This window comes from Protopterus annectens, chromosome 3.part0 (assembly GCF_019279795.1).
Source record: "Protopterus annectens isolate FY-2018-M chromosome 3.part0, PAN1.0, whole genome shotgun sequence".
In the NCBI taxonomy this organism is placed as follows: Eukaryota; Metazoa; Chordata; order Ceratodontiformes; family Protopteridae; genus Protopterus; species Protopterus annectens.
The window spans coordinates 901961241-901974644 of record NC_056731.1 but is presented as its reverse complement, the minus strand read 5'-3'; the positions used below and the strand labels follow the sequence as shown (position 1 = coordinate 901974644).

The 13404-nt window shown below is 40.1% G+C and overlaps 1 protein-coding gene across 1 annotated transcript in view; it reads right to left on the bottom strand.

Moving 5' to 3' along the window:
• The window catches only part of PRKDC (protein kinase, DNA-activated, catalytic subunit), a 4917417-nt gene that overhangs the window by 1605355 nt on the left and 3298658 nt on the right, over nt 1-13404 (bottom strand). The window contains exon 45 of the mRNA XM_044065724.1: nt 5866-6017. Coding sequence (XP_043921659.1) covers nt 5866-6017 — 152 coding nt within the window. The remainder of the gene's footprint in view (nt 1-5865; nt 6018-13404) is intronic.

The following is a 13404-nucleotide window of genomic DNA, read 5'->3' as shown; positions in this document are numbered from 1 at the left end:
TAGAGGTATTATAGAGATATTTTCAAAAATGTTATGAAAATGTGTATAAAGCAGAAACATGTGGAAATCAAAAAAGCACAAATGGAAATATTTATGGAAGACTTAAGTACACCAAGGTTAGAGGGAGATCAGGCTTAATTAACAGATAAGACAGGAGGAGATCATATAAAAACAGTGTCATATAATCAATATGCAGGGTGTCTCCAAGAATATATGGTATTCCTGTGGAAGTCTGAAAGCAAGGTGGAAGTAAGGAAGGGAAGCACCAACATCCTGGAAGAAAGATGTGGTGCCTGTGTGACAAAGGGAGATACTGTCAGCACAGCTATCTGAATTTTGTAAATAATTATATGTCATTTGTGAATATCAACATGAATCATATAAGATGCTTGTGTTACAAATATATTAGAACTGCATGTCATATATATATATATATATATATATATATATATATATATATATATATATATCAAACTAGGTTTGTACAAACATGTGTTGATAAGATATTTTATAAAGTGCTTGTGCTTAAAAAGTAACCACAGCATGCCCTCATGGAAAAGAACAGAAATGTACATGCACTACTGTAACTGTTTAAATGTATATATTTTAACAGTAGAAACTGGAACACAGGAGGTTAACTTCAGTTTAGCAAACTTCAGAAAAAGTAGCTGAAATTAAATTACTTTATGGCAGCTACAGAGAGAATGTCTGTACTAGGGAAATCTCTGTATTGTCTTGGAAGTGTTTTATTGTTTTATGATTCCAGCATCTGTCAAAGATCTGAGGAAAAGCCCTTCTCTATGTATTTTTACAGGTAGACACTAAATGCTACCAGCTGCCACCAATGGTTCTTTTGGGCCTGGGGACTAGAAGTCAGATGACAAGAAATTTTATCATTCTGCAAGCTAGCCCAGCAACAATATGTGAGATATTAATTTGAAAGGTCAGAGAGAGAGAGACAGTGTTCTGTCTTTGACCTGACAACAACCAGGAGATCCCTTTACCACATCTGTCTTGCTCTTAAGTTAACTAGGGTATAGTAATTCTCGTTGATTCAATCAGGTATATACTGAAGCTTAGTTCAGATGTTTTTTTTATTTATATGAGACTGTCCTGCAATGTTGTTTTAAACATTTCCTGTGGTTTTGAACTCTGGCACTGTGAATATATACAGGGTATTTCTTGTTCTTTTATTATTTATTATTAACTATATTTAAACCTTTCATTACGGCTGATTTTTGTGAGACATATTTAAGTTTTGAGAGTACTTACATATTTATTTGGTGACACTGTGGGCCACTCCTAACAGCCTTGCTCTTGGTCAAGCTACCATTTGTATTAATATTAACATTACACAGTAAGATTGGACACCCTTTGTTAAGGGCCTTTAAGTAGCTGTTAAGGAGTTGGCTGGTGGCAGTGATAACTACATTACAGTCTTGGCAAAAGGGGGGCATAGCTACTAAACTGTGCCAGCGTTTCTCAGGTGTGTGCGCATGTGTATAAATCAAACCTCAAAAGAGTTTGTGTAACAGCTACTTGGGCAGGGACTTGGCTTGGCCACTCAACTAAGAGGTCAACTCTATAGCTGTGCCAGTGGGAAGCCTTACTGGGGATCTGGAGAGAGAGGGAGAAACCACCCAGGACTGACTGTGGTCTGTGTGTGCTCTTAAGGGAAACTGCACTGTATGACTGGATGCAGAAAGCTGTATATGGAAATACTGTGTGTGTACCTTGTCATCCTCCCAGTGTACAGCCCCCCACTATTGCCAGTGGTGAAGATCGAGGCTCCTTGATTACTGGTCCAGTGGTGGGTTGTCATAGGCTGTAATACCCAAAGATGGTAAAGAACCATCAGACCTAGCTTCATAAAGGCCCATTTCACTTTTAGACCATGACTATAGTGTATGTCTATAATAAAAGAATGGCAAAGGTGCTGTAAGAATTGATAGATATGGATCAATTGGGTCTTAAGAAAGGGAGGTAAACATTTGTTACCATTAACAGAATGACAACGATCCAGACGGAAGCAGAATGTAAGAAAAAAACTACTACTGTTGGTAAGTCTTAATGCACAGTAATCATTCAAAACAGGAAGACAGGATTTTATGAGCAGGGCAATGGAACTATTTGCATTCCTAGACACAATAATAAAGTTAATTTGGAGGACATGAGGTATAAGAGGCAAAAAAGTAAAGTGGGAAGGTTTGTCTCTGATAAGTTGGCAGGGGTATTGTCTTTCTCCTTTATTATTTGTGTTATATTCAGAGCCATTGTAAAAAAAAAAATAAGGTGCTCAAATTCAAAAATATAACTGGTATGATAATCAACAAACACTGGATTTATTTGCAGACATTATTATTTTGTACCTGATAAAACCAGAAAAGGACATCTCAATGTTGTGGAACACTGAGACAGTTTCAAGTTTTTTTTTTGAATATAAAATTAATAAAGATAAAACAATGACCATAGCTGTAAACTATGTACCCACACATAAACTGGTTCAGCAATACCCATACATACAAGGACACAATAAAATGAAGTATTTAGGAGTATGGATTAAATAGGATAAGTGAGACGAGACTAATAAGATAATACAAAAACCGAGAAAGTGGAAACCCTTGTTTTTGGATATAGATAGCAAAATACAAGCTGTGAAAATATTTTTAGTCCCTTTAGTTTTATACAAAGTGAGGCATACTTTTAATAACCCGAGGAGTAGTTGTGGACAGTAATAAAAAGATGAGGGATCTTTTTCTGGGACTGGGAATGGGCAAAAATCAAGTGAGATATGCTGACCCTTCCAAAAGGATAAGGTGGCTTAGGATTACCTGATTTGAAGGGATATTTTAAAGCTAAACAGTTACGGCTCATATATAGAACACAAGCAGAAAGCTATCACTTCAAGTGGAAAAGAATGATGATAAAGTCGGGGGGGACTTCAATAAATAAAGACACTGGGATTTTGGATACAGATCCTTTAGGAAAATAACACCCATACAAATTACTATAAAGTAGCAGAAAGTATTATAAGAACTAAGCCTACATAATATAATGGAGAAAGAAGATTTTGTTGCTAGGGATGTCTGCAATTAGGTAAGAGAGGGCTGGAATTTACTGGAGAAAAATGGCAAAGGAACTAAGGTATTGGGAGCAAATAACTAGAGAGGGAAAGGAAACAGAATGGGAAGAGGCCAAGATGACATTTGGTTTGTAGGACAAAGACTGCCTTCCCTATCAGGGATTGAGAGAGTACAGGCAATCAGAAAGGGGTGGGGAATCCTAAATGAAAGACCTGCTCTGGTACGAGTTTCTAGTTGAATCTAGAACAGAAGCTGCTGTTAAAGGGATATTTTCTTAGGGTATATAAAATATTGCACAAAAACTACAAAATAAATCAAAGGAGGTTAGAAAAGATTAGAAAGACTGGATAAGTAATTTATAAAGTAAACAATGGGAGATCATATGTATGGCTCCCAAATACTCAAAGTCTGGCAGACTTAGGATTCTTGGTTGGAAGTGCTTGCATATGTATTTTTATACTGCAAACAAACTTACAATTTTGGAGGTGTGGTGGGGAAGAAAGAGGTAAATGGGAACATATGTTTTGAGAGTATAATCAGTTGGCAGACTTTAAAAATTCCCTCCAGAGTTGTTGTCGTCATCGTCTTCTTCTGGCTTTTCCCGATTAGGGGTCACCATAGCGGATCACATGTCTGCTCATGACTGTCAGTGGAGTTTTACAGTGTTAAGTTGCCAGCCTGGCACCTAACCTTCCACAGAATGCGCACACATGCAAGCACTCACGCCTACGGCCAATTTAGAGTATCCAATCCACCTACAGCATTGTCTTCGGGATGTGGGAGGAAACTGGAGCACCCGGAGGAAACCCACACGACCACAGCGAGGACTGCAGACTCCGCACAGAAAGCATCCTAGCAGAGGATAGAACTGGAGAACCTATTGCTGTGAGGCTGTGTCAAAATATTGGGTGAGGAAATGGGTGTAACTAAGGAATTGATTTTTTGAGCTGGAATACAGGGTCTGAATTGCCTAGATATAGTACACTCTTGTTATGGTTAATTCTGGTGGCTGCCAAAAAAAACAGTTACTACAAAATGGAAACCAACGTGTAAACTAACTGTATTTGAAGTAGTGAATATTGTAACAGAGATAGAAGAACCGGAAGTGGGATCTTTAGACAAGCGTAGGAGCAAATTACATAGAAAAAAAGGGAAATTGGGAACAATACATTCAGAATAATGTTGTGGGCATGAGTGAGGTTTAAGGAAAAACAGGAATTGATCGATTTATGTACTGTTGACTTGATGGCTTGATGATATATGCGATGTGTAATGTTTGCATCTTCTAATATGGTTTGTTTTCTTTTATATAAATGTATGTTTGTCTATGTTTGAATTGATAATTCAATAAAGGTGTTAAATGTGCAAACACAGATCACAGCAATGGAGAAGAAAGTAAAATGCACTTTAAAATTAATTGTTTCTGTTTTTATTTTTTTCTCCCTGTCAATGAGATCCCATTTCATACAGTGATATTCCATAAAAGGAGGGTTACCGGTGTTGTGCACCATCACCAATCTTATAAAAATTTAGGATACAGACAGATCTACTGGTCTTGACTGTTCTAGTGCGGGTTCTACTGGATGGCTACAGACCACTGGGATAAATTCATGTAAGGATACAGGTAACGACACTGCTTGAATAACTATTATGTTAAGGCCAAAAGGTTTCAAGAATTACTTGTCCATGATTAAAGGATGGTCCATCAAGTATTTTAGCATTTCAGCATATTCATAAGAGACAACAGAGTCTAAGCTGAAACACCTACCTTGTTACCAAACAGTAAAACAATTAATGCTCTTGTAAAGAACTAGTTCATGTCATCAATAACATACAGCACTACACCTAAAGAATTAAGCATTCTGAGAAGATTTCAGCTGTGAATTCATACAATTCACCATTATCTCATCTCAAGATACTACAAGCATATTTTCCTAATGTGCTGACAAGGCCACAAGCCAAGTGTCATCTACTTAAATGGATATATGATGCATTCCCTGCAGTTAAACAGCCATGGGAAAATACATACAGCAGAGGACAAGTCATTATTAGGCTGTGCACTAAAATATTTCACACAGAAAGACTGTCATTCAATGAGGATGGATATGAATTTGTAAATAAGCACCCTGTATGACTATTACAAAGAATCAGTCTCAAGACAGGACAGACTGGAAGGTCAGCATCACAGAAACATTAAAAAAATTTAAACTGATGAATCTCATGTTTAAATAAAATCTCCACAACAACCTAAGGGTATTTCTGACTTTGCTATATTCTATTATTTTCCATGTTCAGTTATCCAGAAATATAGTTAACCTTACTACAGACAACAGAGTCAAGAAGCAACAGTCAACAACTCAAATGGTGTAGTGGTACAACAACACAACTCAAATGTATTTCTGGTGTATTACCACTTTTGTTCTAGCTTTTCCACTTAGACGAGAAAACATGAAGAAAAAAACTGCTGATGTCTGCTGTAGGGCACAAACTTGTGTGAACCTACTTGAAAACAAGTAGACAATTCCCTAGATCATGTCTACAAATAGCAAATATTTCTGGAAAGCTACATCATCCTAAGAGTATTTAGAAGAACCACACGAGTCTGGAAAGGCTGTGTAATTACCTGTTTTCATGACAATGCAATAGCAGTGAATATGTATTTTATGTAACAGCACAAATACAATGAAAATGGAGTTTGCCTGAAATGTTAAGAGATACGAGGAACGAAGTAAAGGCTAAGCACCAAGGACTAACTATATTGCTGCTGGGAAATAATTAGTACCTGTAAGGAATGGAGAGACAGTCTTTCCAACATTCAACAACTGTTTTTATGATTTCTAGATTGTGCCTGAACACTGCCCGCTTTTCATGAAAAGCATTCTTCATCAGGAACTCCAGCAGGCGGTTGGCCAAAATTTCATCTCGAACACTTCCCTAATTTCAAACAAGAAAACCAAGTTAAATACATGGTACTGAACAACCACTTTCAATACTAAAAAGCTGCATACATTTCATATCAGCAAAACAGCATCTAGCCTAAACTTGCAAGGTAGTTGGATAAAGCCCTAACTACAGCCCAAGTGACCCAATATTAATTAGAAGTTCAACTGCTTGATGGCACAGGAATGGATCATGGGCTTGTCTACCCTGGAGAAAGTGAGCATGCTTAGTATTTCTGTAAGTGAAGGCCATGTCTCAGAGAAGATGCCGGCCTGGGTGGTGTAAGGGCAAACTAAGCGTGCTCAAGCTATTGGACTTGGATGGTGGCACACACTCAAACTGTTCCCCGATGCCTTCCCAATTACTGATGTCAGCACATGGGGAAGGACCAAGGGCAACAGAAAACAAACCCTGGACTCCATAAGATGACAGCACTACTCCTAGACTGAGGGTAAGCAGATCTCGTAAATTGTGCCACTGGACCTAGAAGAACAAATGAGTTGTTACAGCAGTAGGAGAGGGACTTGATGGTCAAGGAGTACAGAGAAAAAAAAAAAGAAAACTAAGAAGGATCAAACTATTATCCAAAATGTTTCACTAAATAAATTGTACAACAAACAAAGACTTATACCATATGCACAGCATGCATACAGTTAAACAAAATTAAATTACACAGCAGAAAAACAGAAGAGGGTCTGGGCTTCCTGCACTCCTAGACTCTCAATACAATTGGATAAGAGCCACAGAATCTATTCTGAGTTATAATGCAAATCATAATATATAGCGACTGTGGGGTTGCTATAATCAGAGTATGGGACATGAGGGGCAAGTCCCCCACATCAAGGGTACGGGTGCACAAGACTCTTGCATACCATTCCAAACTTGGACCAGGGTATTCTGAAGTAGTAAATATATACATCTCAAAATTGAATCCATAGAAAAGTCTTTTTGGAGCTACATTTATAAGCTACAATGAAAATATCGAGTATTAACTGTGTGTATTATTGTACACGAAGGTAAACAACTATTCAAGTTCACAGCTCAATATATATGCCTGACTATGAAACAATAAAAGTTTCTGATGCAATTCAAAAGAAGAAAGTGAGAGCTTCTCTAAGTTATAATCTGAAAATAATAACTTATTGTTTACCTTTCAAATATACTTTGAACCAAAATGTCCCAAAGCTGAAGGGCTGCCACAGACTCTCTGTATGATTCTGTAGAAAGTGTACGGCCTTTTAAACCGGTCTACTTTCTGTTATGTGAGAAATACTTCATTTGTAAAGTAAATCAGAAGGTGAAGAAATGCTTTGCTACTTAGAGCTTTGTCTAATATACTTCTTTTACAGAACTCTGATATTCTGTTCATGGATGGCACATTTCTGACTAAATACAAAGGCCATCAACATTATTCAATTCATACTTTTGGGAGCAGTGAAATGAAAACAATGGTAACAGGCAGTCTTGTATTTCCCATCTGCTTCCACCAATTACTACATGAAGAACAAGGACTGCACAGTTTTAACTTTGTACCTCCCCTTGTCAAGATTTGTGTGCAGTACGAAAGCTGACATCTACCACTAGCACTAGTTAGTATAAAATGGTCATAATAATGTATGGTAAATGTGCACTGATGCTTTGGATAACGTCCACAACCTATCACGCCCAAACAAGTTTCACACTGCATAACTAACAGATCACGTTATAATCACTGGATCCCAAGGATTTCAGCCACCTTAAACCAAACTTGGCAGTTTCCAGCACAACCTTACCAACAGTAACTGAAATTTGACAAATTATTCTGCACACACCTCTACACAATATTTCTCAGAATGTGTGTGTGAAGTGTGTCATGATTCATATGAATGGTTATGCAGTAATAGTCATTTGTTAGTGTCAGAAATGTCAGGATTCTCCAGGATTTTAGTCAAACAGGTTAACTTTTACTCTATGCAAAGTGCCAGCTCAATAGAAAATGCTGACACTTCAGTCACCATGAACGCATTGGTCACCTGCTCTAAATGCAATGTACTATTGGATACATACATTCTTAAAATAGCAGTGCTATATATTAGTCTTAAGATGGCAATGACCAGAGAGCAACACTCTAGTAACTTTACTTTGCATATTATTACATCTCCCATCCAAGGAAAGAGGGGTTTCTCTTTTTAAAATTATAAACTATGGAAGTACACAACTAATGCACTATGCATCCAACACTCTTGACAGACCAATACATATTGTTAGTTACAAATACAATTATAAATAAATCAACATTTAAGAAAACATTAATAAGATATATTTAACAAGAAACTGCATGGCTACTTATTCATGTATTATACAATATTAAGGTCAGTACTGATCTGGTACCCTGACCTCTATCCATGATGGTTCAAACTGGAAATGAAATTGGTACCTGTAGAAAGAAGGTAATCAGACAAATTATTATAAAAAGAAGTTATGTACTCACCATAATGCTCCATCTGAGTAGTTAGACTTAATTTGTCATCAACCTGTGGGTTTTGGATCCGATGTAGATCAGAGCCAGCAGCTTTCCAAGCTAAGATACGAGCTCCAAGCTCCTCCCCCCTACCCATAATACACTGCAACCTCCTTCCAACCCTCAGATTGAGTTTGCCACCCACAGCGTGACACACATCAACCCAAGAGACATAACCTGATCTGATCACACAAACTAGGCTCACAAGACCCAGAAAGTCTGGGTCCAAGAACTATCACAAACCACTAAGGTCAGGGGGAAGGAGGGTGGGAATGTTAATGACAAATGAAGTCTAACTACTCAGATGGAACGTTATGGTGAGTACATAACCTCTTTATTTGAAGTAGTTAACTTCATTTGGTCATCAACCTGTGGGACAGAGTCCCCAGCTACCAAAGACCTTGGGAGGTCCTTAAGGAAGGATATTCCAAAGCACTGCATTACCAAAAGAAGCCCTTCCTTTAGATACCATGTCCAACTTATAACGAGTAATAAAAGTGTGAGAGGAAGCCCAGGTAGCCGCTGAACAAACGCCATCCACAGAAACTCTGGACCAGAAAGCAGCAGAAGTAGCCATAGAACAAGGAGAATGAGCATGAATCCTGGCTGGTTCTGGTAATCCATGTTCCTTGTATGCCTGTAAAATACAAAGTGAGATCCACCTAGCAAGAGCCACTTTCGAAACTGGTTTCCCCAAAAAGGGTTTGGCAAAGGAAACAAAAAGCTGATCAGACTTACGGAAGGGTTTAGACCTATGTAAATAAAAGTGCAACTCTCTGTGGACATCCAGTAAATGAAGCTTGTATTCCCCTTTATTTTGAAAGTTAGGGAAGAATACTGGGAGATTAATAGACTGATTGATATTTGACTCCGAAGCGACTTTAGGGAGGAAAGAAGGGTATGGCCTTAGAGACACCCTATCCTTATGAAAAACTAAGTATGGGGGTTTCATATACAAGGCTTGAAAGTTCAGATACTCTCCTAGCCGAGGTGATAGCCACCAGGAAGGCTGTCTTCCACAACAAGAATTTTAAATCCACTGACTCTGCGGGTACGAATGGAGGCGCAATTAAGGCCTGAAGAACCAAGGTCAAATCCCACGGTGGGAAAGGATGCTTAATCGGAGGTCTCAGCAAAAATGTGCCTTTGATGAAGGTCTTACAAATCCTAGAAGCAGCTAGTGAACCTGAATTTTCTCCTACATGAAAATGGGATATAGCCACCAACTGGACCTTAACAGTGGAAAAGCTGGCCCCTTGTTGGAAAATCTGAGACAGAAATTCTAATACCGCTGATATTGGGGCGGTAAACAGATCCAAGTCTCTCTGAGAAGCCCAAATGGAGAAACTCTTCCATTTACTATGGTACACCTTTCGGGTGGGAGGACTTGTGGGCTGCCAAGAGAATGGACTTAAAAGAAGAGAGTCCGGGAGTCCTGGCAATTAGTGGAACTGCAGCAACCAAGCAGTAAGCTTTAGGCTGTCCATATTCAGGGGAGAAATTCTGGAGGGATGACAAATGAGATCCGGAATGGGATCTAATATCCAGGGTGGAGCTACTAGATGAGACCGTAGGCAAGGGAACCAAATTTGACGAGGCCAGAATGGGGCTATGAGGATAACCCTGCTCCCCAACCGAAAAGCTTTCTGCAAGAATTTTGTCATGAGAGGTAGCAGGGGATACGCATAAAGAGGACCAGGTGGCCAAGCATGGACAAGAGCGTCTCTGGGGGCTCACCCCCCCCCCCCGAGGGGGAATCAGGATGAAAAAAGTACAGTTTTGTACCTACCATAAATGTAGATGTTCGAGGATCCCCATTGCTGCAGTCCTTACTATTGGGTGTAGTCCGCGCCAGTCGGTCGCCCGAATACCAAGTATATATGGCTGGCGTCGTCGGTCAGAGCAGACCTTGCCAGTACGCCAGGGTACTAATGCGCATCACCTCTCAAATCTCTATCGGGGCCTTTTTCAGCCCCCAGAAAGACAGAAGACCCAAAAAGACAAGGCCCAAAATACCTGCACCACTGCAATGTACAATATAATATAGAATATCAGCATGTAACCTCACCTACACAACCAGGGAGGGACATAGGGGAAGGAGGGAAGAGGGATTGGACTTATAGCAATTAGGGATACTCGTACATTTACATTTATAGGTAAACTAAAGGACTATGTACTATGTTCTTAAGTCCCCATTCTGCAGTCCCTTACTAATGGGCAGGAGATCATAAGGAGGCTGGTAACAGACAACAAAAATCCTTGAGACACAGGGTGCAAAAAAAAACCTTGCAAAACAGCTGTGATTAAGAGGGTATAGAATGGAGAGGTAGATAGCAGGTGATAATGCTTAGAGAGTATGCACTGAGTACTCCCCCTTAAAATTCCCTTATATCATACCCCCTTAGTGGCGATAGCCCTAGTGGAATGAGCCCTAGTCCGTGGAGGCCCAATCCCAGCTGGAATCTCCTTGCCAATGATGGGAATAACAAGAATGCAAATGCAAAGAGCCTTTCCCTCAGAAATTGTTTGTTTTGACACAGGCTTGCCCCCTTGAACTCAAAGCAAAAGAAACAAAATCCTGCTGACTGCACCAAATAATCCTTAGTCCTGCTTAAATAATGCATTTTGCCTGTGTATCTTTAGGCAAATGGAATAGGTTGGTATAAAAATGTCTGCATAACTACATGTAATGAAATAAGGAGTTTTTGATAAGTAACTAGAAACCACCTTAGGGAAAAAGGAAGGATTAGTATCCTAATGATACCCTAAAAAGATGGAAAGTGCAAGAAGGGCCTCATAGGGCAAAACACCCTTCTACCTGAGTAATAGCCAAAGAGAAGCAGAAAACAGTCGGAAGCTACAAATTATGAGCATTATTTCCTAGCCATGCCAATCAAAGGTTCAGTTTGTAAGTAGAGCAACACAAGGGTCTTTCCCAAGCGGGGGAGGGGGAGCTCTGCTTGGTCTTATCAGAAAACGGGGCAAACAAATGATAGTGAAGAAAGGTGGCTGCTAATCATAGTGAGCTAAAATTGCAGCATGGATCCTTAATGGAGAAAGGAAGAACCAACTTTGTCCAATCTCAGTAAGATATTGAAGAGCCACACTCAAGTCGTCCTCAAATCTCCAAATTCATTAAACATTCTGCATTAAATAAAAATCTCTTCCACTTTTTTCTCTACAAAGCTAAAGCTTAATCTCTTTTATTTCTAGCTTAACAAATCACATTTGAAACTTGTTGGGGAAGAATGTAAGTTGTTGTGTTCAACACAGAAGGCTGTTGGCTGTTAGACCGTTTCAAAGAAACTTGACAGAGAACCTTATGAAGTAAGATGCTGAGGATTGGAGCAGAGGAGACCGAGGTAAAGGCCATGGATAGATCTTTAGGAGACTCCGTGAGTAGTGGGTAAATCTGTTGCGGGGAGCCAATCTGTGCCTGTCTTTATCATCCCTTTGCTGTCTTGTGGAAGGCATAATATGAGTACCTTTGGAAGAAGAGGCAGAGGTGGAACTGGAACAAGAAGGTTCCAACTGAAGACAGAGCATCCTTTGTCAAACTGTGTGGCAAGAGCCTTCCAAGCTGTGGCTGGCAGCTGGTGGTTTAGTGGAGAAGCGAACAGATCTAATTCATAGAATCCCCCATGTTTACTGTTCTTTCTCCTCCCATGACTGATGGGGATCCATGATTTGCCTGCTTAACACATCTGCTAAGGAGTTCTGTGCTCCTGTGGGCAGCCCTGAACTGAAGAGTTGTTAGTTGCAAGCTTAGCGCGGCCTAAAATCTTAGATGAGCTCCCCAAGCAATGTCAGGAGGCATCTGTGGGTTAATCTGACTTTTCGCTCTGGCCGGTCACAGAGAAGTCCTTTGTTTAGACATTCCTCTGAGCCCACCAAATGTCTTTTGAATGGAATGAACCTTTTTGTGAACTCTGGAAGCATTAGATAAGCCAAAGGGCAATGCAGAGAACTGATAAGAAGAAATTTCCAGCTCGAGCCGCCAGATGCCTTTATACAACTTATTTTCAGGCACATGAAGGTAGGCACCTTGGATCTAAGTTGCAATCAGTGATCTTTGCCCAGCAGAGGTAAAAGCTGTTGTAGCGTCACATCTTGAACTTGGGAATGTCCAGATAAGTGTTGAGGATAGAGATATCCAAAATTGGTCTCCACGTCCCCCCCTTCTTGGTACTAGGAACAGGCGAATAAAAATCCTAGGCCCCTCTTGATACAGGGACTGGCGAAATAAAACCTGTAACCGTGGTGAATGATATCTCCCAAAGAGCCTGCCAGGCGAGGAATGCAGCTGGCTGAGTCATTGGGTCTGTTTACGAAACTGACTGCCCTCTCACCAGGAGTCTGAGCGAGTGAACAAAGAACCTTGAGCCCTGCGCCCTACACCACTAGACCTACCCCTAGACTGGGAATCCATAACTGGGGATGTCCATCCACAGGCGAACCAAACAACACATCAGACTGTAAAGGAGCATCCAAAATCCTTGTTAACATTTTAGCATGTGAAACTGACAATTCAACCTTCATGGAACACCTTTAGGCCCTGAGAAACAGTTTTTGGATCCGCCCTAGGACGCCTTTTCCTGGAATCAAAGTGCTCCCTCATGGAAATGCAAGTCTCTGAAAATGAGAAATCCTCAGGAGGAGCTGAAACTATCAAACTCGGTTCCACCCAGGCCCTCTTATCAGGAGGGGCAATGCTAGGAGAAGCCCCTAACAGAAGGAGAGGCTCTAACTACCTGAGAAGAGGAAGAACAGTTACCTGGCAAAACCTCTGGCTCCACAGAGCCTTCTAAAGAACGACGTCCCCGGACTGCCGGGTCAACCACCCTAAACCGCTTGTTTTGTGTCCTTGCTGCTTGGCGGAAG